General features: G+C 35.0%; 1 protein-coding gene across 6 annotated transcripts in view; it reads right to left on the bottom strand.

Moving 5' to 3' along the window:
• Window positions 1–26,891, bottom strand: part of LOC137238048 (uncharacterized) — a 91,421-nt gene that overhangs the window by 46,440 nt on the left and 18,090 nt on the right. For 4 of the 6 annotated variants that reach the window (XM_067762600.1, XM_067762601.1, XM_067762605.1 and 1 more), the window contains exon 2: window positions 9,960–10,648. In XM_067762600.1, the coding sequence (XP_067618701.1) occupies window positions 9,960–10,044 (85 nt within the window). In that variant the 5' untranslated portion in view covers window positions 10,045–10,648. Of the gene's footprint in view, window positions 1–9,959; window positions 10,649–15,540; window positions 15,733–15,856; window positions 15,919–26,891 lie in introns of those variants that run through there. The other 2 variants (XM_067762602.1, XM_067762604.1) reach the window with 2 other exon arrangements.

Here is a 26,891-nt window from a genome sequence, read left to right as displayed (position 1 = left end):
GAGTTTGATACATTGTTCCAATAGTTTCCTTTGATCATGCGTCAGATCTATTAAAGTTTCATGATCTGTTATGTACAAGGAGACAGCCCGCTTTTGTTCTAATAATCGCTCCATTAAATAATACGTAAAATTCCATCGTGTGGTCACATCCTGTACTATAGACTGGGTCGAAAAAAAAATGTTAATGTCCGCCCCTAAAGTTGAAGATTATATTGAGAGGGTTTCGGAAAAATTTTTTAAACTTTTTTTTTATCCTTCGAAATACAGCCGAAAAGGTTTTTTCGTTGTAAATTGGTTATTTGACGTCCGATTTTTAAAATTGATATGTCATTATTTTACCCCCCTCCCTAATGTATGCGTTTTCCTTACCAAACGAAAGTACTTAAAAATTCCAGAAAATGTTGCTTTGAAACCATATTACTAAAATAATAAACAAAGAAGTTAAAGCACTTTCAATATTTATTGCAACTGTTATTTTCCCTGATTCTTATTATACTTAGACCTGAAACTCATGATATTTTTGGAGAAAAAATTGCAGGGTTTGCATTGAAAAGTTAATAAAGATATGCCAAATATCATGAATAGGGGAAGTCAAAGTAATTAAGTGAGTCAAGCCTGTTGTTTCGTATTTATAATTATCTTGACACGACAGTCGAAATCTCAAGGATTTTGACCGATCAAGTTTTAGCAGGAAAAATGAGAAAGAAAAGACTTGTGTTAATATTCAAATATTTAATGTAAGTGAGTATTATAACATACAAGTTAGTCTTAATCATTTTGTTAGCTGACCTAATCATGTGAAAAAGACTTCATAGCTTAAAAGGACATTAAACGGAAATGTGAAGCTTCTCAAGGACAAAATAATGACATATCAATTTTAAAAATCGGACGTCAAATAACCAAGTTACAACGAAAAAAACTTTTCGGCTGTATTTCGAAGGATCAAAAAAAATTTTTTTTAAATTTTTCCGAAACCCACTCAACATAATCTTCAAATTTAGGGGCGGACATTACCAACTTGAATTTTTGTATGGGGACCAACCCAGTCTACTGTACTAGTTGGTGGTTTGGCAAGTTAAGATCTTGTTGAATGGATTTAAGTTTCTGCTCTGCTAAGCCAGAATGATTTAAATGGGTAACAATTCGTCTCGCAGCAGCTATCATCTGAATATTCGGTATTCGGCCAATTCACTATTCGTGGCATCTCTAGTTAAAATTCCTACCCACTTTGCGTTGGAACAGAGCAGTGGTAAGCGCTCACTACGGGCCGCCGCTGTTGGCATCTTAGAGAGCCCGGTGAGGTCGTGCCGCCTCAGAAAATAAAACCCGCTGTGTTACAGAGGCGATTAACTGTTGATAAGAATTATAAAACTCGTTGCGTCTTTGCTGGTGATTAATAAGAAGGGTGCGTCATAATTGAAGTCAACGGTGTCATATTTACGAAATCAAAGTAATCACAATCCATTTGGGAGCGTCACAAGGCTTTATTTCATTGTTGAGTAAATTGAAGCTTGTAAGGTTAAAAACTATTTGCCTCGAATTTCTTTTGTTTTGTAAACTGTATCGAAAATATTACTACATAATCAGATAAGCTGATAAGCCAGACGCATGTAAATATCATTAAGGTGTTTTTTATTTTTATTTTTATACTCAGTGTATATTAACTTTGGTTGGATAACGGTTGATTGTACAGGTATAAAGGAATCGAGATAGATATATGTAGACTTCCATCAGTATCGAAAAAAATATGATTGAGCCATGTCCGTCCGTCCGTCTATCCGTCTGTCCTTTAACACTATAACTTGAGTAAATATTGAGTTATCTTCACCAAATTTGGTACACGAGCTTATCTGGACCCAGAATAGATTGGTACTGAAAATGAGTGAAATCGGATGATAACCACGCCCACTTTTTATACATATAACATTTTGGAAAACACAAAAAACCTGATTATTTAGTAAATAATACACCTAGATTGATGAAATTTGACGCGTGGACTGATATTGAGACTCTTGATAAAAATTTGAAAAAAAAAAATTTAAAATGGGCGTGGAACCACCCACTTGTGATAAAATCAATTTTACAAATATTATTAATCATAAATGAAAAATCATGAAACCTATCGTAACAAAATTCGGCAGAGAGGTTGCACTTACTATAAGGAATGCTTTGAAGAAAAATTAACGAAATCGGTTAAGGATCACGCCCACTTTTATATAAAAGATTTTTAAAAGGGTCGTGGACGAATAAAATTATCTATATCTTTGCAAAAAAGAGCTTTATATCAATGGTATTTCATTTCCCAAGAGCATTTATAACAATAAATAGGAAAAAATTCAAATTTTTTAAAATGGGCGTGGCACCGCCCCTTTTATGACTAAGCATTTTTCTGTTTCGGGAGCCATAACTCGAAGAAAAATTAACATATCGTAATGAAATTGTGTACACATATTTTCCTTATAGCAGAAAATATTTCTAGTGAAAATGGACGGGATCGGTTAAAGACCACGGCAACTTAGATATAAAACAAATTTAAAAGGGTCGTAGACTAGAAAAATAAACTATAACTTAGCAAAAAATAGTTTTGAATCAATGATATTGCACTTATCAAGTTTTATTGTAAGAGGAAATGAGGAGACATTTTTCTTAAACGGGTGGTGCCACGTGTTTTGTAGAAAAGTAATTTATCTGAAATGAAATGTACAATGAAATGAAAATGTACAATGAAGCTCAAGCTGAGTATATAATGTTCGGTTACACCCGAACTTAGACACCTTTACTTGTTTTATTATTAAATTGTAGATAGTATATACTTATGTAAGTTAATTTTTCTTATTTGTGCTAATGCTTATTACTAATCAGTTTTTAATATAAAAACATTTGTTAATTAAAATTTCGCTGGAAGCTGCACTTGATCTTACTGAAATTGTTGTTGGCTTCATTATTGCATGCTTGATTTATTTATAATTTAAATTAAACAAAACATCTGGTTTAATAAGTGGCAGCGAATAACTTGCAAAGATTGTATGTAAATCCCCATTCATTGGAAATACAAACAACATTAAGATGACTCAACAGCGCTGCCATACTTTTAAGCTTTTATTGGAGGGTAAAACAACAGAGGTATTTGAGTTGGCTATGATCACGCTGATAGCGAATGAACTTTACAGAGATTTTAGTTGGAATATTTTATGAATGCAAATCATATAAATAGTAGCAGAGTAAGCATTTTTTTATTTTAAAACAAATCATTTGAATAAAACATACATACATACAAACGTTTGCACATACATACCTATTTATAATATTTTTTCACGTTTTAAAGGTAATCATTGATTATTATAAACTTACAAGTAATTGGTATGTAGTTTCCCTAGAAACCCACATCATTAATACTGCTAACTGAGATCTAAGGTAATGATGTATATTGGAACGATTTTCCGTCATCCCTTGTCAAATTTGGTTTTGAGACTAACCGGTTTCGGCGTTGTGCAATCATCAGTGTCGATTTTCGAACGGATGACGGAAAATCGTTCCAATATACATCATTTATCCACCCTGTCGGAAAATCAACCAAACAAGATAAGTCATCTAAGGTAAATTTTAAAATGTTTTCCACTAAATTTGTACGGTGCTATGTAAATATGAATGCATTTCATAGTTGGGGCATTTCTAATCCCCTTTTTTTGCTTTCATAATGCGACTGGACTTAAAAAGATAACGCGAGGGTTCTGCCTTTAAGGTAGAATGCAAAACTAACCTCTCAAGCATTTCAAGTGTTTCTCCTAGTTTGTTTGGAAATAAATTGGGGAACTATAAACATCTCAAAGGTCAGCAATAAAAGGCGTGAGTACCAACCACTTATGAAGTGCGATGTGTAGACTTTCTAGATTAACATCTCCAAAGCTAAAGATTTTAAATTAACTAGAGCTCGCCCTAGGCTTAAAGTTAAACCACAACCGTGGCAAGTTTACCAGAAACAAATATATTACTATTAGCAACGGTAAATATTGGCGAGTACTTAATTTACTATCGGCTTATTATCAATAGAGAAATTATCGTCTAGTTATCTTCTTTTTAACGACGAGTCATAGGCTTATTATTGGTATCTTATCGGCTTGTTATCGACGGATTGCAGATGCATTTTTGAATTTATATTGAAGTTTTATCGGTATATATTTCATAACAAACCAATCAGTCTTTGATACCGAATCTATAACGCGCCGAAAACAAATTGGATACTTTTTAATAACGTTTCGATAACAAACCGATAATATTGCGATAACGAATTTATAGCACCCCAATAACAACTAGCTAACTTTTCGATAGAAAATCAATAACTTTTTAACAAAATGTCGATAAATATTCGATAAAAGGCGATAGCACGTCGACAACAAGAACATAAACTTCGCTACTGATAGCAAACTAATAACATTATTGTTTATACTTCATCGATAAGGCACCTATAACTCGTCGATAACAACCCACCGATAACAAACACTTTGCTGTGCCTGCTTTAGTTTTTACTTCTCATCTTTCTTTTCCTGTCCGCTCCGCTCCTTTTCTAATTTTCCTTTCCGGAAATTTTTGAAGACTCGCGGCAGTGGCTAAGTGGCTCGCTACAAAACAAGTTGTGCTTAATAGCGGAGACCCGAACATCTGTGCTACGGTGCTATCAACATCAAATATCTAAGTGGATTGTAGATAGTAAGAAGGCACTATATATGCGTGTTTTTTTTTAGTTTTTATTATTAAACGATTTTATTTAGCTTGACTTGACAGTCCAGCCGTTGTTTACGAATTTTGTAATTAAGTAGCTTCCCGATAAGCTGCAAGCTTGAAACTTGGCATATAGTTCAGAACCCGATGATAATGCAATAATAAGAAAAAAACTCCGATAGGAGGCGAATGGATCGAAATATTTCAAAAAATCGTATTTGTCCGATTTGGCTCATATTTGGAACACATAATACATACATACATGAAAAAAATCGCCGCTAGGTCGGGCAGATATAGAGATATTAAAAAAAACGTATTTGTGCTCCGATTAGGCTCATGTTTAGAACACATATTACATACATGAATGGAAACCGACATATGAAAAAATTTGCCGCTAGGTGGCGCCGGTATTAAACAAATCGTATTTGTGCTCCGATTAGGCTCATATTTGGAACACATATTACATATGTACATGAATAGAAAGCGACAGATGAAAAAACATCCCGCTAGGTGCGGCAAAGATCGAGATATTAAAAATACGCGTACTTGTGGTCCGATTTGGCTCATACTTGGATCAAATATTACATACGGTCCGGTAGAAGTGACATCAAAATACTTTGGAGTTCGAGGAGGGAAAAGCATACGTGGCGCCGAGTCGAGTAAAGTCTTTAGAAGCATTATGCACTGAGGACTTAGATTGTAACAAATTGTCAGGAAAGAGTCCTTGTAATAATGAGTCACTAAATGAACTAAATAGATGAGAAATAATAGGCAATTTAATAAAGATTAAAAACTTGAAAAAAAAAATAATAAAAAAAATGTTTAAGTTAAACAGTTTTATTGAAAACACTACTTACATTAAGTAATAATAATACTAAAAGCTAGAAAATAATTGGGTAGGTCCTAGGTACTAGTCATCACACTCCTCATCAATCTAAGGCGTTGATCAGACAAATGAATAAAAGCGTTGGGCGCGTGAAATTCCTAAAAATGTGAGGCGTATCATAACCTGATTAAGGTTCAGTTGGTCTTACTTATGACTTATGAGCTTACCCTGCCGAAAAATCCTCGTTTGCTTACTTGCAACTGCAGTTGTCACAATGGATCCTTAAACCAAATCAGTAATCATGTCCTACCTGGAGTTGGTTATCTGAGGTTCTGTCACAGCGACTGAAAGTTTATAATTAAACACAGTAAATTTTTTCAAGAAATCATTGTGACTAATATTTAGCAAAAATTATCTGCGATATCCATCGTCTTCTTTTAGCGATAAAGACACTCCCCGAAGGTTCTGGAGGTTTGTCGATGTTAAAGAGCCACTTCCGGATATAGATCCGGTACGTTACGGTAACAAACACCATTAAATGACTATCCCGACGTGCAGCAAAAAATTATCACTTATAAGAACATGCTTTGACAAAATGATTTTTTTTTTTTGCAAATAGCTTAAGTAAAGATTTGCATTGTATATCTTCTCTTTTAATTTTTTTGTTATTAAAATGTGAACAAAAAATGTATGCGACTAAAATTCGTTAAGTAAATTTGTATAAGTACTTTCTCAATGCTTATGTACTAAGAGTATTAACCTCATTTGTGTATCGAGTCAAGTTCATGGCAGCACGAATACCAGTAATGTGAAAAATTGCGAAATACGGAAAAAAATAGTAATTCAAATAGGCAAAAAAATAACATACTCAAGTCCCCCATTATATCTACATATACCAACTTGTATTAAAAAGAAAACAGTTGTTCAAACACTTGACATTTTTAAAAAACAAGGTTCATTGCAAAGTATATTTAATAAAGCAAAAAACTTAAGCGTGGGTTGAAGGAGATGTTATTCAGTAGAAAAAACCAATAAACCGCCACTAGGAAGATTTGCAAAACTTCTTAAAGATTTTAAGCGTTTGTCTGAAAGTATTGTTCAAGCAGCGGTTAATATTGTGCGACCAACGTTGGCGCTGTTTTTGGATCGCAGCAAAGTTTATGGGTTCTTTACTCTTTACATAGCAAAAACAGCGCATTTTTTGTCTTCAATTGCTTGGGTTTGGTTGACTTAGAGCTTTTCATAAGGAGACTCAGTTGTGTTACCACCTAAAATAATATCAGCTTAACAGACACACATGAAATTTCTTGATCCGGCCTCATCTCCTGGAGGAGAAGCTGTAGCACAATTTTATTCTGTATCTAATAAACTCGGCAGAATTCGAGCCATCCACATCAAAAACGGAGTAATGGGCGCAATACTGTGAAAACTGGGGAACATTCCTACTTATGTCAGTAAGTCTTACTAATTCTCCGAAAACTGACGATACAAAAATCCTATACTGGAATACCAAACTAGGATCTATCCAGTTTTTGAGCCTTTTAAACCAATGGGACCAGATGGAGTAATGCCGGTCATGTTGCAAACCCCGAATGACTAATCCATGGAATCCTTTCAAGATGCCTACAAGATGGATACGCTCGCGCAGCTTGGATAAGAGTACGACTGGTGCTCATTTCCTAAGCTGGCATATTAAGCTGCTCGGAAACAAAAGACTACAAGACTACAAGCCAATAATCCACTCCTCCTTTATGCTTGAAACACTGGAGAGAATTATTGACCTGGACATTAGATATAACGTTAACCCCTGCATGATGAACACAGCTTAACACGGATACCAGAAAAACAAGTCGGTTGAAAGATTCTTCAGGAGGTAGTCAGCGTCATCGAGAAATTTGTACTATATAGAGCCCAAGGGTCTTTAATTGTATGGATTTATTCTAAACTTTAGAAGCTCGCTCAAAAAGGGGTACTGTCGCTCCGTCAATGCATACTTCTAGTTATGCGGATGTTATGCCTCAAAGAGTGGTTTTATTATGCAGCGATTATGTATGAAGAACAACATTCCAATTTAAAGAGGCACACAAATTAAGGCGCTGACAGGCTACCTCCTGAAAAATTCACAAATGCGTACACTTAAAGAATAAGCGCTAGCAAAATCAACAAATTCGGTTTTTTGTTCTTGATTTAAGAAAGGTTTGATAGAATGGATCACTCATTTAATCAAGCCTTTTGTCAAGAGAATTAAGTTGTTTAGTCATTTCAACAGAAGCGAAACTGTTGATTTTGAGTTAGCATTCTTTGAAAATGACATGAACTGATTTCATTAGTCATTTCAGCAGCGAATAACTGTCAATATGATGCGCATCAGCTAAGTTTAATGGGAAACTTACGTTCAGTACATTTACTGCTTCTATCTTATGACAATTTTACGACTGGAATTGCTGTCATATCAACAGCATTCAGTGTTATTCTAATCTTTTATTTTAACAATTGCCATCGGTATTCGTAGGGTAACAACTCTTGCTATACATCGTTGCACACGGAATGGGAGAATACAGAATCTAAGGGTAAGTGTAATTACACTGTACTGTAGCGTATTGTTGGAACAATGCATTTTGTAGAGTTGGTGTGGTCGAAATCAGAGAGCACGGCAAGGAAACGAAAAGAAAGGAAGTATAGGGAAGAGAAAAGAAAAATTAGAAGTCAAAACCAAAGGCTGAGCCGAAACCAGAATTATTATGGGTTTGTTACCGATGAGTTATTGGTTTGTCTTCGACGGCTAATGGTCGTGTTATCCATTTCTTATAGACAGGTTGTCTGTTTGTAATCGAAGCATCATAAATTTCCTATTCATACCAAAAGTTGTCGACGATTTATCGATTTATCATCGAATTACCGGCTAGTTCTCGTTAAATTATGGCATATCGATATTTAAATGTTAACGACATGTTATCAAAAAGCTATCGATGTGTAATGGAAAAGTTATATTTTGTTATTGCAGTGTCAATTTGTTATCAGCATGTTGTGGATTTATTATCTAAAAGTTTACGAAATATTAAATGTTAAAAATGTTTATCAGAAAGTCATCGATTTGATGTCGAAAATGTATAGATTTCTTATCAGATTGTTACCAAATTTATCATCTCCGTGTTATCGATGTTTTATCGATGAATCAATGGTTTGTTATAAAAAAGATATATAAAATCAATGACACACCTGTAAACCGTCGATTACAAACCGATAAGTAACCAATAAGAAGCCGATGATTCGGCGATAACTCGACAATAATAACTGTCGATAGTAAGCCGATAAGCCCGAAATTATTTGTATCTGATAAAGTTTCCTATGGTGCCATTTAGCTTAACTTCTGCGCGGCGTTAACATCAAAACATGAAGTAGTTTTGTAGACTTGTACTCGTATGTTTACACATTCATTTCTAGATTTGACTTTTCTTTGTTGTTGTTTAATTTTGTAGTCAAATCAACATATAAACAGATAATTTGTGCGAAGTTGACTTAAAAGCTATTTAAGACAGGTAAAAACTTTTGAGAATTAGAACCAATTTAACTTGAAGAAAACCAATTTAAGAATTAAAACCAAAAAGTACGCTTCCGAAGGCAACCGGTTCTATGTGCTGGAGCGACTCGGGATTTTTCCCGACCAAGCGCTATCATTTCAGTGTAACACTGCTACAACAACAACAACAGTTAAAAACTGACAACAATTTCGGTTGATTTTACTAGCATTTTTCCTTGCTACCTGACATTGCGAATTCAAGTGTTAACTTCCCAATCCACAATAAAATAGATCCTGCAAACAGTGTAATTGTTATAGATACATGAGGAGTAAGACGATCCGATCAAGAAAGTATCTCAGTCGACACCGCAGTTCGTAAGCAGAGTTGAGAGAGGCAATTGGAGAAAGGCTTGACCTCCCTCGGTGCTCAAAATTGGCCTCAGCTATCGCGAAACAGGGATACCGGTTAAGGGCCAATCAATGATGATGATGATGAGGAAGTTGTGCTATTTGCTGTGACCATGGCTATATAATCAACCTCACACGTGTGTATTTCACGATTATGATGTGAGGTGCATTATAAATATTTGCCAGCTCATAAAAAATTGTTATATGCGGAATATATACAATTTACATATGTACATATGTATGTATGTAGGTAAGTAAATTATAAACATGAATCTCAATGCAATACGCAGATGTATGAATGTACATATGCAAATATGTATGTAATTGGAGCTTTATAAATACATTTGTAAGCTTAATGAGAATGTTGATAATTGCAAAGTAATGTTGGTAATATGCAGCTACAATTACTACAACTACAAGCATGCTTATTGTTACTTTTGAATATGAAAACACATATAACAACATACATACATATATAACGCTTACCGCAATGTGCGAGATCAATTATCGGTATTAGACCCTTGGTTAGCAATGTATCCACTTTATCATCATTTGTTTTTGTTTTCAACATTTTGTATGCTTTGTTATTTTGGTACGTTAAGCTTTCAATTGTTTTGCGGGATGCTGTTGTCGTTGTTGGTTGTGAGAGATACTTTAACTGTTGTACTTTTTGTTTTCCATCAACAATTGGCACTGACACTGGAACTTGCTGTTGCTTACTTAAATATTGCTTTGGCTTATTAATAAATTACAAAAACAAATATAAATTATGCTGATAATGCCAATAATGAACGTTGACGTGTGCCGCTGGTCACAATCGTGTCAAAACAACTGAATGGCAAAGAAGTTCTATGATTATTGAAATTTGATTGTTGACCGTTGCCTTGGAATTGTTGTAATACTTTTGTTTATCGCTGTTGTACCTTTTATTGTTACTGATTGCGAAAATGTGTTGCTTATCGCAATCAATGTACGTGCTTGAGTTGGTTATTGAGAGAAGATGAAAATACATACACGTGTATGTAAGTATATGTTTTATTTAAAGCGCTTGAATAATTATATAAGTAGTAAACAGATAATATCGCTGTCGGTATGAAGCTTGGAAAAGTTGATTTTTATTTTGCTGGTTATGCAGTATTTCGCCTTTGTTGAATATCAAATGTGAGATGATATGGCTGTAAAGAGAGACAATTATAGTCCAAGTTAGAAAATGTCTTATCTTAATTTATATTATACATAGTAGGTATATCTAGATATAACACAAGTAAGGAAGGTTAAGTTCGGATGTAACCAAACATTGCATACTCAGCTGCGAGCTTTGGAGACAAAATAAGGGAAAATTATCATTTAGCAAAATGAACTTAGGGTAACTCTGGAATGTGTTTGTATGACATGGGTTTCAAAGAGAAGGTATTAAAGAGTATTTTAAAAGGAAGTGGGCTATAGTTCTACAGGTGGACGTCATTTCAGGATATCGCCATAAAGGTGGACCAGGGGTGACTCTAGAATGTGTTTGTACGATATGGGTATCAAAATAAAGGTATTAATCTAGGTTTTAAAAGTGAGTGGCCCTTAGTTGTATATGCGAAGGCGTTTTCGAGATATCGACCAAAATGTGAACCAGGGTGACCCAGAACATCATCTGTCGCGTACCGCTAATTTATTTATATATGTAATACTACGAACAGTATTCCTGCCAAGATTCTAAGCGCTTTTGATTTCGCAATGCAGAACTTTCTCATTTTCTTCTCTTTAATATGGTAGGTATCACACCCATTTTACAAAGTTTTTTCTAAAGTTATATTTTGCGTCAATAAACCAATCCAATTACCATGTTTCATCTCTTTTTTCATATTTGGTATAGAATTATGGCATTTTTTTTTCATTTTTCGTAATTTTCGATATCGAAAAAGTGGGCGTGTCATAGTCGGATTTCAGCCATTTTTTATACCGAGATAAAGTGAGTTCAAGGCGGAAGGACAGACGGTCGACTGTGTATAAAAACTGGGCGTGGCTTCAACCGATTTTGCCTATTTTCACAGAAAACGGTTACGGTCATAGAATCTATGCCTCTACCAAATTTCACAAGGATTGGTAAATTTTTGTTCGACTTATGGCATTAAAAGTATTCTAGACGAATTAAATGAAAAAGAGCGGAGCCACGCCCATTTGGCAATTTTCTTTTATTTTTGTATTTTGTTGCGACACATCATTACTGGAGTTGAATGTTGATATAATTTACTTATATACTGTAAGATATTAAATTTTTTGTTAAAATTTTACTTAAAAAAAATTGTTTTTAAAGTGGGCGTGTTCGTCATCCGATTTGGCAAATTTTTATTTAGCACACATAGGAATAGGAGTAATAGTAATAGGAGTAACGTTCCTGTCAAATTTCATCATGATATCTTCAACGACTGCCATATTACAGCTTGCAAAACTTTTAAATTACCTTCTTTTAAAAGTGGGTGGTGCCACGCCCATTGTCCAAAATTTTACTAATTTTCTAAAATTGCGTCATAAGGTTAACGCACCTACCAAGTTTCATCGCTTTGTCCCTTATGGTAATGAATTAACGCACTTTTTCGGTTTTTCGAAATTTTCGATATCGAAAAAGTTGGCGTGGTTATAGTCCTATTTCGTTCATTTTAAATAGCGATCTGAGATGAGTTCCCAGGAACTTACATACCATATTTCATTAAGATACCTCAAAACTTACTCAAGTTTTCGTGTTTACGGACAGACGGACGGACGGACGGACATGGCTAAATGACTTTCTTTTTTCGCCCATATCATTTTGATATATAGAAGTCTGTATCTATCTCGGTTAGTTTATGCCGTTATGGATTACCGTTATGCGAACAAAGTTAATATACTCTGTGAGCTCTGCTCAGCTGAGTATAAAAATGAGTTGGTACGGTGAATTCCATTGTGCTGCAAAATATGTTGTCTGGAAAAATAAAAAGTAATTCGAAGAATTTTACTAGATTTTCTCGAAAGATCAACAGTTAAACTTAATTAATCCCGATTTTTTATAAAACTTGTATATTCCAACAAATAATTAATATGTAGCTATTCCATTTATCGGGATGGTACTGATTACTTCTTCCGTAACAGTAAATTCATAGAAACCGCATGAAGAGATCATGAAATCAAGACCGAGCAACCGAATTTTGAATAAATATCATCATACCTCTGTTACATATAAAGCTACAATACTAAAATTTTAGAGAAAATATCTCGTAAGTAACAATATGTAAGTATTCTGAAAAATGAGCGTGACAACGCCTATACTCAGAGAAAAAATCGTTCCAAAACGAACGAAACAACTTCAAAATTAAGAACATTCTTTGACAAAAGTCTGGTAAGTATATTTTTTCTTAACTCATGACCGATGGGCTTGTTTTAAGAACAGTTTTTCCAACTGTATTTTATGACGAGTTTGGTATTGATGTGTGAACCTGCTGTGCTCATTTCAAGCACTATTTTTGCTTGATTTAAGGTTTCTCGTTCTCATGCTTCGAGAACGATTTGTGGTCGATTTAGCAGTTTTCGTTTTCAATTCGTTTTTTTCAAGAAAAAAAATTAAGAACATTAAAAACTTGATTAAGTCTGGTGGTAATTAGCCAGCACACACTTTTTAGTCAAGCTTTTAATTGAATTTCGGTGGCGATTTCTTGAGAACGGTTAAAGATATAGTGGGTCATCCTTATCCAAAGAATAACTGATAATAAAAATTTTGAAGAACAGTTTGTTAACCACGCCTCCTATCATATAATAATTATATCATCATCATTAATTAGCACTTAGCCGCCTAAGCGAATTTGACCGTTTTGTGACAAATTCACAAAATATTTCTGTTTAGCGATAGCTGACGCCAATTGAAAGCACATCCTTTGGTCAATCTTTCTTTCATCTGTATCTCTCAACTCAGTGGATATTTCCAGCTTCTTCTGTTTATAACTGTGGCTGTCGATTTAAATGCTTTCTTGGCCGGAGCATATTTGTCTATTTGCATAGCTAAACCTAGCCATAAAAGATTTTTGGATCTTGTTCGTTGCACTATCTTCTTCGAATCGCACATTGCCAAGGTTTTTAAGCATCGACATGGTTTGGCATTATCAATGGTAATAGAAGACGCGCTATGTTTGTGCTTATGTGAGTGTCTGACGGCCTGCTGTTTAGATTTGTCAACCAAGAATTGCATGGCAAAAAGCGCTCGCGCATTTGTTCGCTTCCGATAGCATAGACCATAGCTTACCTACACCGGCAGCGAGGTTACAATTCTTTAAATACTCCTCCCATCTCGTCCATTTGTGTTTTACTACAAGCTGTCTGACGCGCTGGTTTAGTTCCCTTATTTCTGAATCCCCAGGTCATGCTGTCTTATAAGGTCCCGCTCTCTCGCTAATGTTGCGACCTCCGTTGGACAGTATGACCGGATCTCCAAGATTCCACCAGCAGGAATGAATCGAGCCGACGCGTATTCAATGAACTTTAGGAAAGCAAGCTCTCACTTATGGGAATTAGTCGAGAATGGGGACAGTAAAGTGATTGTCTGTATTTGTGTTTTAATATTCCCAATTTTTTTTTTTTTTTGAAGTTTATGAAAGTACGTTTTTTAGAAGTGATAAATTTGGCTGATCGCTCGAGCTTGAGGAGTATGGGTAGGTGGTCGGAAGCCATTGTTATCATCGGCTGCAGGCTAACAAGTCCTGCGCTCACGATGGAGATTTCTGGCGAACCATGACAGCTTCCTAACATACCGCTTCTTCTATTTGATCCGACAGCATCTCACCCTGCTGTCCGCCTGTAGAACAGATTGCCACTGATCGTGGTGGGCATTTTATCCAATGAGGAGTGCGCCGATGTCATGGCAGTATCCACTGGGTCACAGGAGGGATGAAAATGTTGATAATTTCAAAATTTGCATCACCTGATCATACAGATATGACTTGAAGTTCCAGGACCCTGCCTGTGGCCGATGTCGGGAACAAATAGATTATATTGCACCAAACGATGGGTGATGAATGCGAGTCCGCCTTTCGTTTCTGCTCCAGCGATCTTTTTTATGTACGTTTTACCCAGAGCAGGTCTCTAGGATCGCAGCAATGTAAATGTTGTGCCGTTTTATAAAATCTACTATCTCCGTGATCTTCTCCGTAAGCCCATTGCAGCTTAACTGCAGTATTCTGAAGTGCAACGAGGAAGACGTCGTCACTTTGGAAATAAAGGATGGCTGACAGCACCTGGGTTGAGGAGGGCTAGGGGCCCTGAGACTGAGCGTCCTTGGGTAAACATCGTAGTACACGGTGTAGTTGGGTGTGCGGTGTATTATCGTCGCTGATACCAGAATATCTAAGGAAGTGGCACCGTTCAAGCCAGCAACTGCATTGAGCAGTTGTTGCCAGCATATGCTATGTATGTATATGTAAATATATATACGCTAAAGCGCAGACTACGAAACGCCTTTGGGTGTGAACATCAAGGTGCCACAAAAGATTTATAAAAGTGATGGGTCGACGAATGTTGGGATCTAGCCCAGAACACCCTGTGCGATGCAGCCATCCTTTGCGCGTGACCCACTGGTATGAGTGTGACCGGCCTAAAAACATGGTCAGTTAGTTTGCCGTGGTCGTCTTCGGAAAAAATGTTTTCTCAGCAATGGCTTGTTATTTTAATGTTTCATTAGAAGGTGGCAGCCTAGCATATAAGCCAGGAACAGGCTATGGATTTGAGTCCTTAAGAATTATGTCATAAAACAATTTATATCAACAAGAGGAATCTTAATTTAGACGGTTCGGTATAGATTGCAGGTCGCCCAGTATATGATATGTACTAATCACCAAGTATCACGTTTTTGCTATCAAAAGGTCAAAAACCTTCTTATCGCAGTAATCTCTTGTATGGAGGATAAATGTACATACACGATATGATTTATGGAACTAACAAAATACAGCCATGGCTAAAATGACTTAGTTCGTTTTCCTCAATATTTTGGTATAAGTATTTATCAAACTATCTTTTCTTCTTAAGTAACGTGCAAACATTCCGTAGCGAAACCTACTTGATTTTGTTTTAATTATTTAATTCAGCATCTCACTCCACATTTATCTATCACTTTTACTAAATTTATAACTATTACCGCGTTTACACTGCTATGACCGAGTTTTTACGACTGACAAAAAATTTCTTTTGCAAAAACTTTATTTGTGTATTTTTATTGTTTTTTTACGGCGTTTGTTTGCTTTTACATTTCTTTACTGTACCTACTTTCACAACAAATCTACGGTGTATCATCGGTTCCGCGTGCGATCAGCATATATAACTTTATCTATATATCTTTAAATGTACATAAGTACCTAATACTATAACATATTTACCTACTCATACCAAACTAAAAAATACCAATGCTCAGCGAGTGTTGAGCGATTGATCATCACAAAATGCGATACAAAACGCGATTGATAAAGGAACGCACTGACAAATTGATTATTCAACTAAATTTATAGTTACTCAGAGTGTGAACCTACATACATACATATATTTACATTTGGCTGACTCACTTATCATTAAAAGCAAATCGGGTTGTTTTTCCAACTGAGTATACTCTAACACAAAAAAATGTCCACGAATCATAACAAAAAAGGTGAAAATGTGCCTGCCGTGTTCGAAAACGTACATCCTTGAGATTTCGCATATAGAAAGAAATTTCTGATCGCTCTGTAAAACAGATCGAAATCATATGGATAATTGTTTTATTTACAAGGTTTCCATGGTTACATTTGTGCGTTAAAGTGAGTTTCTTAGGTCTGCCAAGAGGGCCAGTTTTCTTGTTTTGTTGCTTTGCCTCGGTGCACAGTGTAACTTTCTTCACTTTTAGGATGCCAAAAACCCAAAAAACAATGTTCTCCAATCTCGAAAATGTTTTGACATGCAATAGATCAATAACCAACTGTTAAGAAAATGTATACGTAGAAAAGTAAAAAACCCATGATCACCATGATAAGCATTATGAAACTTGGAGAATTGAAACAAGTGCAAGAACCATTTCACAGTCCAAAATTTTCGACCAACTTTCTGGCCCGGTGGTGGATTTTTCGATAACTGTTTTGACTTCATACTATTTTATTTAACATACTTGGGTAGTTTATAACAGCATTGGTAAGTCTCAGCCACGTAGGCATTAAAAAAATTTTTTTTTTTGTTTTAGACAGCCACTAAAATTTTGTTAAGCTTAGAAAATTTTTCGTTTTCAATAGAATAAAACTTGCCTGATTCCGCCCAATTCCATTGAACCAATACATACACATTAAAGGGAATTTCACATAGTTTCAGATAAAAGAAAAACCATTGCGAAATTTTGCGTTTTTTTTGTAATCGCCAACTTAAGGCCTCTATGCCCTCGCTCACGTATGAAGCGCAGTGACCTAACAATGGAATGTCCTCAATTCAAGCCTACAATACGAGATCCCAAAAAAAGACAGTTATACTTGAAATGGTAAAAACCCAGAAAAAGGAAACTTGTGCACTGAATAGCCTTCATTGTTTGTCATATGAGTTTTCCCATAGTTAACGAGTTGTGCACTTATCCCATCAACTTAAGTTATGTATGCACGCTTAGAAGTATCATCGATAATAGGGTCGTCTATGTATACATCACTTAAACGCCTACCTAAAGCTCCCTCCGGGGTTTGAGATCTTAGGTAGATCTTTAAAACAAAGAAACGGGTAAGTATATTTTTGTTAAGCATTAGCAGGTATTATTTTCCCGTAAAAACAGAGTTTCTTATTCTATGACAAGTGATATAATAAAACGCTTGGGTTAAGACTATATAAATAGAGAACAAAGTTAAAAGCGAATCATACCAAAGACGGAATGCATTGAAGTAAATCCAACTGCACTGTACCAAATTTTCCTATATCATCAACGAGTTATGGCTATTTCACGAAATACACTCTTTGAACTTTGGCTAAAAAGCAAAGATCGAGAAACGGACAAAGCTATACTAAACCATATTTTGAGTATAATTGGAAGATATGTGGATCATTCAAAATTAAAAAATACACCATCAAGCTAATTTATAATATTCGTAAGAGATGGGCATGTTGCTTTTGATCTACAAGTAGATTTATTGAGAAAAACTCTGAATGGTTATCAGAAAATCTGGATTTTACAGATTATATGCTTGATGTTGAGCGATGCACTTCTCGTGATATTCCTAAACCGGGGAGGCCAACAAAAAACTTCTCTGAGTCATCTGTGCGCACAAAAAAACGAAAAGATAAGGAACTAATGAACAATGTCGACAATGATCAACTGTTAATGGCAGCGGAATTTAAATTACGATCATCAGGGAAAAAAAATTCTGCAAAAATAATTGAGGAGTTGTCCACGGCATCACCATCAAGAGGCACTGCAATCATAAAGTTCCGACTATCGGAAGAAAATAAGAAAAGTTTCTCACCAGATCAAGCAATTGCGATGATAGTTAACTCAAATCTTTCAGCATATGAATACTCCCTGATCCGGCAGCACAATTCAGAAGTTAACAGAAAAATATATCCTTCATATAACTGTTTAAAAGAATCAAAGAATTTATGCTATCCTGACAAAATAACCGTAACGGAAACCTATGCTGAAATTGAATTGCAATCCCTAATTGATCACAGCTTACGAAGATTGTGTATTTCACAAGAAGAGGTATTGCTTTCTATTCCTGAGGTTAAAGAACTAAATGCAATTATAAAATGGTGATGTGATGGAGCTAAGCATAGCTGTTACAAAAAACAGAAGAAAACGAATAGGACAATAGTATCTTTTTCATTTCACTAGTATTCCTTCAAATGTATACAATGGTTGACAAACGAAAGGTTATAGTTTGGAGAAATACTGCTCCATCTTCCACGAGATACTGCAGCCGAATAAATTTTTTTTTTACAAAAGAGAGACACGAGATGTCATTTCAAAGGAGGTGCAATCTGTTAAAGACCAAATTTCCAGTCTTCGTCCTACAACACAAACAGATAACGTAAACTTAATGGTGAAATCAACGTTTGTGTTGTGCATGATTGATGGCAAAGTTTGCAACGCTCTGTCGGCATATACATCATCGCAAAATATGCTTGGTACAATATGCCAGTGAGTGTACATAAATCTGTTTCATGAAAAGAGTATAATCGTGTCTGCTATTCTTCCTGTTGGTCAACTTTCGGAAGAAGCTCAAGAGTCCAGAAACAAAGATGCACGAAACTCTCGTGAACTTTTTCACCATAAAGTTAAGTTAAGAATTTGTAGTAACTTGGATTTGCTGCACAGATTGCTGATATCGTCAGACCCATTCATAAACAGTTTGCGGAAAACCTCTAGGTCAAAGCGGCGAGCATTAACGAGTGAAGTTATTGGCTTATTATCTGAACCAGAGCATGTCAACGATATTGACTCCGACCAACTTTATTCCAGTTAAAAGATCACTTTTTATTTATAAGTATGTATTTCGATTCAGGTTTTACAAATATATGTACCTACATATGTTGTGTTTGACTTTGAAAATAAAATTTTTTAAATATTAATCAAAAGCCTCTAAGCTAAAGTTAAGAAATCTAAACAATTTTTATTTATATTGGCACTCCAAAATGCTTTTAAAGTAGAAAATATGATTATGTGAAATTTCACCTTATATGACGACAAGGAGAAAAAGTGGGCGGATCACGCCCATTTTTATTCTCAAATCAGATTTAGGTATCTGCAACCACACTGCAAAATTTCATATGAATTTCTCCATTGGTTTGGCTGTTATTAATTTTGGCAACCTAAAAGTGAAAAAAGTCACACTGTGCGGTGCTCTGAACTAAGTACGCTCAGAGAAAAACGCCGTTCTAAAATCCAGCACCACCGGACTCAATTCAAGCTTTTCGTGTTCTTACTTTTTTGTTGTTGAAAAACGAACGACCTGCTCTTAAAACAACAAACTTGTTCGTGAACTGACACCATTTTCTGGAAAAGAGACCGGCTGGTCTTACAATATGAACAAATGTTCTATTACTGAGAACGATGTTCTTAAATTAAGTAAAATGTTCTTAAATTAAGTTCAAGAAAAAAGAAACGGTACAATTCGTGTGCACTACAATGTTAAATACAACATTTGGCACAAGCTATCAAGCAGTTGTAGTGGCTCAGCGGCTATTATGTTGCGGTTACGATCGTTGTGGTGTGAGTTCGATCACCGTCAAACTCTGAAGTTTTTTAAAACTATTTTTATCTTCTATTTTTCTTAACTCCTATTTTTCGTTCAGTTCCATTCACATATGCACAGGTAATTCTCAAACTTGTTATGAAATGTTTTAAGTATATATTCAGATTGCATCATCAAATATTAAGGATTTCTCAATAAGAGAAATATATGAAAAAATGCATATTATGCGTTTTTTCTTAATCTTTTCGATTTTAATAATAGTATTTTTATTATTAATATTTTTTATTAATGACAAACAAATTATTAATAAAAGTAACAAATGGGTACTAATTGAAAAATTACCTTCCCACTCCCACCCATGACTAAGCACAAACCGTTCTTGAATTGAGACCGAAAACTGGTCATAAAACAGTGTGCTTGGAAAAAATGCTTTTAAAAAACGTCCTTAACAGACTTTTGGCAACGAGTGTTCTTAAATTTAACTAGTTTCGTTCGTTTTAGAACGATTTTTTCTCTGAGTGTATGAAGTTTCAAATTTGTAGCTTTATTGCAAATCTTATAATAATGTATGGTCCAACTCCCCTCTTCCTAATGATTTTCAAAACACCGCGATTGGTGCTCCTCTGGCATAACTTTTTGTGATATGTATTTTACACCTTCTGGCCTCCGAAATATGTTTAAAATTTCAAGTGTCTAGCTCTTCAGGAAGCTACATAAAGATCAATCGAAATATTCCAAGTCTAGTATGAATTCTTTAACTATCCTTACGCGTGCGCCATCTAGCGGAATTTGTTCGCCTTTTGTTCCATTGGCTCGGTCCTGTGATGTTTCAAGTTTTAAGCTCAATTGTGCGCTTCTTAAAATTTCATCCCAAGATTACCCCCTTCAGTACGATTTTTATATATTTGTCGCCCCGGGTGCCACATACCGAAATTATTCTCTTCGCTCGGGTTCTCAACTATGTATCAGACCCCAAATTCCACCTTTTCATCGCCCAAAATATCTGAAACAATATCAAGTGCGCAGAAAAGTATGCAACATTTAGCACATAGTTGTGGTTTTTGGAATTTTTGGCAATGAAGTTTTAGAATTTTGTCTCGAGCTCAATGTAAAGCATCTCACAAATTGATCGCAAGATACTAGAATACGCAGCAATAGTCTGGAATCCACAATATCGAGTTCATTCAGATAGACTTGAATCAATACAAAAGCAATTTCTACTTTTCTCTTTAAGGAATTTTCAGTGGGACTCTGCGTATAATCTTCCACCTTATACTAGTCGGTTGAAGCTTATCAATCTTCCAACTCTTGCAAGTCGTAGAGAAATGCTAGGCGTTATATTCATGGCTAAACTCCTGAATGGACTGATTTCTAGTCCAATTCTTTTGAACGAAGTAAATTTTAACGTCCCATCACGGGTGTCAAGACATTACAAACCTCTTGTTTTGAGGCAGTGTAGAATTAATTTCAAATCAAATGAACCTTTTCGGTGTTTGTGTCATAATTTTAACACACATTCTAATTCATTTGATATAACGGATTCACTTTTTACCATAAAGAAAACTGTCTTATCCTATCTTAACTCTTAACAAAAAAAAAACAAATCAAATAAATTAAAAATGTTTTGTAATTTCTAACTGTTATGTATAGTATTCAGCTGATGATTTTTATTCTGTAGCTGAACAGTTTTCGATCTCGACGCTTAACAAACCTCCGCCTATCAACGACTCGGCAATAACAAATCCGTGCGTCATGCGGATGCGCCCCTCGCGCCGGTCGGGCGGGCTTTGGAGGGTAATAATCCGTTGGGTATTATTATTAAGATACCTGCCATCCGTATGATTTTTTGAAATATCTAAATGTCTGTAACCGAACATTACATCCTCAGCTTCCAAACTACAGCTTGCAAAACTTTTACATTACCTTCTTTTAAAAGTGGGCGGTGCCACGCCCATTGTCCAAAATTTTACAAATTTTCTATTCTGCGTTATAAGGTCAACCCACCTACCAAGTTTCTTCGCTTTATCCGTCTTTGGTAATGAATTATCGCACTTTTTCGGTTTTTCAAAATTTTCGATATCGAAACAGTGGGCGTGGTTATAATTCGATTTGGTTCATTTTAAATAGCCATCTGAGATGAGTGCCCAGAAACTTACATGCCAAATTTCATTAAGATACCTCAAAATTTACTCAAGTTATCGTGCTTACGGGCAGACGGACGGACGGACATAGCTAAATGAATTTGTTTTTTCGCCCAGGTCTTTTTGATGTATAGAAGTCTATATCAATTTCAATTAGTTTATGCCGTTACGGGGTACCGTTATGCGTATCAGTCTGCTCACCTGAGTATAAAAATGCAAGGCGCGATAACCTCCGAAAACATTTTAGGCCGAGCTTCACTTCCAATTTAAGCTGTGCTCCTTTTTAATTTTCATATTTCTAAATATGTCTTTCATACCGACTACGAACGGCAACTGGAAGGCAGATAAATTTTCACTGAAAAGCTTTTCATGGCAGAAATACACTCGGAGTGTTTGCCAGATCACTGCCGAGGGGCTACCCCGATTAGAAAAATTTTTTTTCATTGAAAAAACTATTTCTAAATTTTTGATGTTACTTTGCCCGGGAGGTGAGCCCACGCCCCTAGGTAGAGCACGCTACCACCACACCACGTGCAACATCTAGCGAAACTCCTTTTGACAGGCGTTAAGCTGTAAGTTATATAAATTATAAGTACGCTTTATGTAGCCCTTTTACATATCTACATATGAGGAAATATAAGTCCTCTTTTTTTTGGCAGGGATAAAGGCGATCAAATAAGTGGTATGTTTAAAGTGTTTTATTGTTGGTGCTGTTTTCTATGAAAATTAGTGGCGTATTCACCCGTTTATTGCTTGATCAAAGGAACTTATGAATGATTGCGCACTGATAGGTTGCGCTGGCAAGGCATTATTAGAAGGCTTGTGTAAGTAGGGCGGGGTAAGATACCTATGGAGAACAATTAACCTCAATGAATTACGCGCTTATCATGATGACCGCCACTGAAAATGGCTGATTTGCTTACTATCTTCAATCAAAGTAGTTTAGATTTTTTATAATCTTTGTGTTAATTTTTCAAATTTTATTTTTATTATGTTTTAAATAATATTTGCTGTCCTCTAGTTTCTATTTGATATTTCAATTAGATCAATTTTCACGAATGTCATATCGAAACACTTTGAGCAGAAGTACAATTGCTATTATATTGTTATTATATTTTTTCTATTTCCTTTTTTCTTCAATCATTATCGTTGTTATTCGTTTTTCGGGCTACATATTTAGAGATATTAATAAAATAGAACGAACCAATATTTTTGTTTGATCAAAGAATTATAAAAAAAAGAAAAAAATGTGATAACCACATTAGCACCTTTTACACCTGTACCAAGAACATGGCTCAACTATATGGTTGGCTCATCTCATCAGCTGATATTATTTTTTTCATTTCACTGGAGTAGGAATTGTCAATAGGATATGGCACAACACACAAAAAACTGCTAAGTTTTATGTTTTCGTTCCATTCCATTCGCATAAAACCAACACGCAGATTTTGACAATTTGAACAAAGGTATGTTTTTGCTGTAGAGGTGAGCCAACCATATATAGGTGAGCCATGACCAGGAATGAAATTTCGATGGAACAAGCGAGAACGCTACGCATTTATTATTACTTTCTTTACTTTGTATGTTTAGTGTTCACATGTTTTTTGATAACACTGTGGAACAAAAATTTAAAAATAATCTGCGGTCACGATTTTGTTAATGGTTTTTATTAACACTAGTAGTAGGCTTACGAACTGTGTTTTTACTTTTTTTGGATTGGCTCTAGTTCTTGAGATAAAGGAAACTTAAGAAATCAATGAAAAAAATTATATGACCCATCCAGTTGTATTAATTTCATTATTCCGCAATAAGTTATGTTATATATTCACGTGTTTAATTATTTATTTTTCATTTATCTGCTTTTTGACCTTAACGTTATCAGTTCGTGTCTTATTTCGAGTATTATAGTTCGTTTTGTCTTCAAAAATATGAGTTCGAAACGTAAACTTTGTGTTAATGACTCCAAAAATATTTGCTATATATGTAGGAAATTTTGCCTTAAAACGCAAAGAAAACCAATCACATAGTTTGTGAAAAATACCTACAAAGCATACTTTGGCAGAAACCTTGCACAAAAGAATAAATATTGGGTGCCCAATATCGTGTGTAAGTCTTGTGTAGAATCTTTGCGATACTGTAGCCAAGGAGGACGTAAAGGCTTTCATTTTGGAGTTCCGATGATATGGACTGAGCCAACTAAGCATTGAAATGATTGCTACTTTTGTGCTGTTAATGTAAAAGGTATCAACAGGCATAAAAATTTACTTGGGTTTAAAAGCGGGAGTCTTCGATAGTCCTCAAATTCTTACCCTTATAAAAGACACTGAATTCTTAAACCATATGTCACAAATTGAATCTGAAGCCTGGCTAAGCTTTGTTAATGTAGTCAACAATTTTTTTGGGAAATCATAAATCACCAGACTATGCAAAACTTGTTGCTGATATGCTTCTCAATTTTCACAAACTGGGAGCTCACATAGTCATTTGGACAAATTTCCGGACAACCTAGGTAATTACAGTGAGGAACAATGTGAACGGTTCCACCAGGACATAAAAATAATGGAAGAAAGATACCAAAGTCAATGGGATGACCACATGATGGCAAACTACTGCTGCAACTTAATACGGGATTGTCCTGAACAACAACATCATAGGAGGTCCTACAGAAAATCCTTTTTGTAATTTTTTTAAATTAATTAATGAAAAGAATATATTTTTTTTATTTTTGTAATATTTTTCTACAGGCGCGCAATAAAAATACAATTTAAATCCATATTGGTATTTTTAATTAGGTTTTTTCGTGAAATATTTAAAAGTCATTATCTCAAAAACTAGAGCCAATTTGACAAAACTGATATTATTTTTGTAAGCAGCGCCCCCAAATTACCCTTAATCGACTTAAAAATCTCCGACCGCAAAATTTTGTTCCGCAGTGTAATCTGGTATAACTTAACTTGACTATACCTACAAAATTGGTGACTGCGCAAAGTAAGCTAATTGTTTGATAAGATATTGTCTAAATAAACTTTGAATTCTTTTCAATTAGTACTTTTGCGCGGCATTTATTGTGCTGTTTGAAATAAAAAAAAAAAAACAAATTTCGTACAGTCATTTTAGTAGAGGGTTTTACATAAATAAAGCAAGTTTCGACATTGGAGAATAGTGGTTGCGTATACATCACGATGTACTGAAACAATGCACTACACTCAAAGAAAAACACCGTTCTAAATCCAACACCACCGGACTCAATTCAAGCTTTTCGTGTTCTTACTTTTTTGTTCTGAAAAACGAACGACATGTTCTTAAAACAACAACCTTTTTCTTGAACTTACACCATTTTCTTGAAAAGAGAACGGCTGGTTGTAAAATATGAACAAATGTACTATTAATGAGAACGATGTTCTTAAATTAAGTTCACGAAAAAAGAAACGGTACAAATCGTGTGCACTACAATGTTAAATTACAACATTTTGCACAAGCAGTTGTAGTGGCCCAGCGACTATGATGTTGCGGTTGCGATCGTGTGGCGCGAGTTCGATCACTCTCAAAGTTTTAAGTTTTTTAAAACAATTTTTTATCTTTTATTTTTCTAACTCTTATTTTTCGTGCAGTTCCATTCACATATGCACAAACTTGTTATAAAATATTTTAAATATATATTCAGAAGAATTTCTCAATATTGTTATTAATATTTTTTAATAATAATAAAAAAAATTATTATTAATAAAAATAAATTAATTAATGGTAAAATACTAATTGAAAAAATTAAATTCCCACTCCACCAATGATCAAGCACGAACCGTTCTTGAATTGAGACCGAAAACTGTTAAATCGACCACGAACCTTTCTCGAAGCGTGAGAACGAAAAATCTTAAATGAAGCCTAAATAGTCCGAAATGAGCCCAGAAGGTTCACACATCAATACCAAACTGGCCATAAAATACGAACGGTGTGCTTGGAAAAACTGTTCTTAAAACCAGCCCAACGGTCACGAGTTAAGAAAAGCAGTACTTAACAGACTTTTGTCAACGAATGTTCTTAATTTTGAACTTGTTTTGTTCGTTTTACAACGATTTTTTCTCTGAGTGTACATACACTTCGTATTTCATGTTTATTTACGCTTGAGTTTGTCTTCGTCTGGGAGCCAATAATAAGTACTATATAGTTCTGCATTGGCATGTCATTGAAGGTGGCATCCTGCCACACAGAGCAATCTAAACATCACACTCTTGCTCATACAACAAGAACGTCCTGCCACACACATAATGAGGGTACATTACTTCTCAACATGCCACACACTGCAGACTTTTGGCATATACTTTTTCTCAACACCCCTACATTGTAAACTAAATGCCCTGAAAAATATCCACCGAAGAGACTTGTTAATGGTAATGGGACCATGAGAAAGGGTTTGTCAATTTGGGTTTCTTGCCATTGATAGAACAAACCTTTTCAGCTTTGTCATAGAAAGTTTATGAACTTATTCGATATCCGAATTAATAGATATCAGCATATAATTGCTAATACAGAAATCTGAACATTCGATTTAAAACAAGTACGGAAATCTAACTTCGGGTGTAACCAACATTAACTACACGCTTAGAGCTTCTATCGTATAGTTCATTTAGTTATTTTTCAACCTGTTTTATATAAAAGTGGGCATATTTTGTCAAGATACATCACCTGGCCTTCGAATTATGATACCTGAAGCGTGAGAGAATACTTGGTCTAAAAAGAGGCGGTGCCATACCTATTTCCATTTTTGTACTATAAATATACTGTAGAAGTAAAATGGCATTGTTATAACCAGGGGCTGAAACTGTTATTCCTTTTATAATATAAGTCTTTGCAAAACTATTAATTTTGGACTTTAAATATATTTGGATCAAGATAAAAATTATTTTCGGATTTTTATTTTTTGAGTCCGATAGAACTAGTTAAACTCGGACTTTTAAAAATAAACGTCCCGAAATAAAAGTTAAATCAAGACTTTTATTTTTTAAGGCCGAAATAAAAGTCCCGCTTGATAACAAAGAAACGGCTTATCCGAAATAATTTTTTTTAATTCAGATAAGCCGTTT

The sequence above is a fragment of the Eurosta solidaginis genome, chromosome 1 (assembly GCF_040869045.1).
Source record: "Eurosta solidaginis isolate ZX-2024a chromosome 1, ASM4086904v1, whole genome shotgun sequence".
NCBI classification, from domain to species: domain Eukaryota; kingdom Metazoa; phylum Arthropoda; class Insecta; order Diptera; family Tephritidae; genus Eurosta; species Eurosta solidaginis.
Note: the sequence above shows the minus strand (reverse complement) of the source record. Positions and strands in the feature narration are given on the sequence as shown.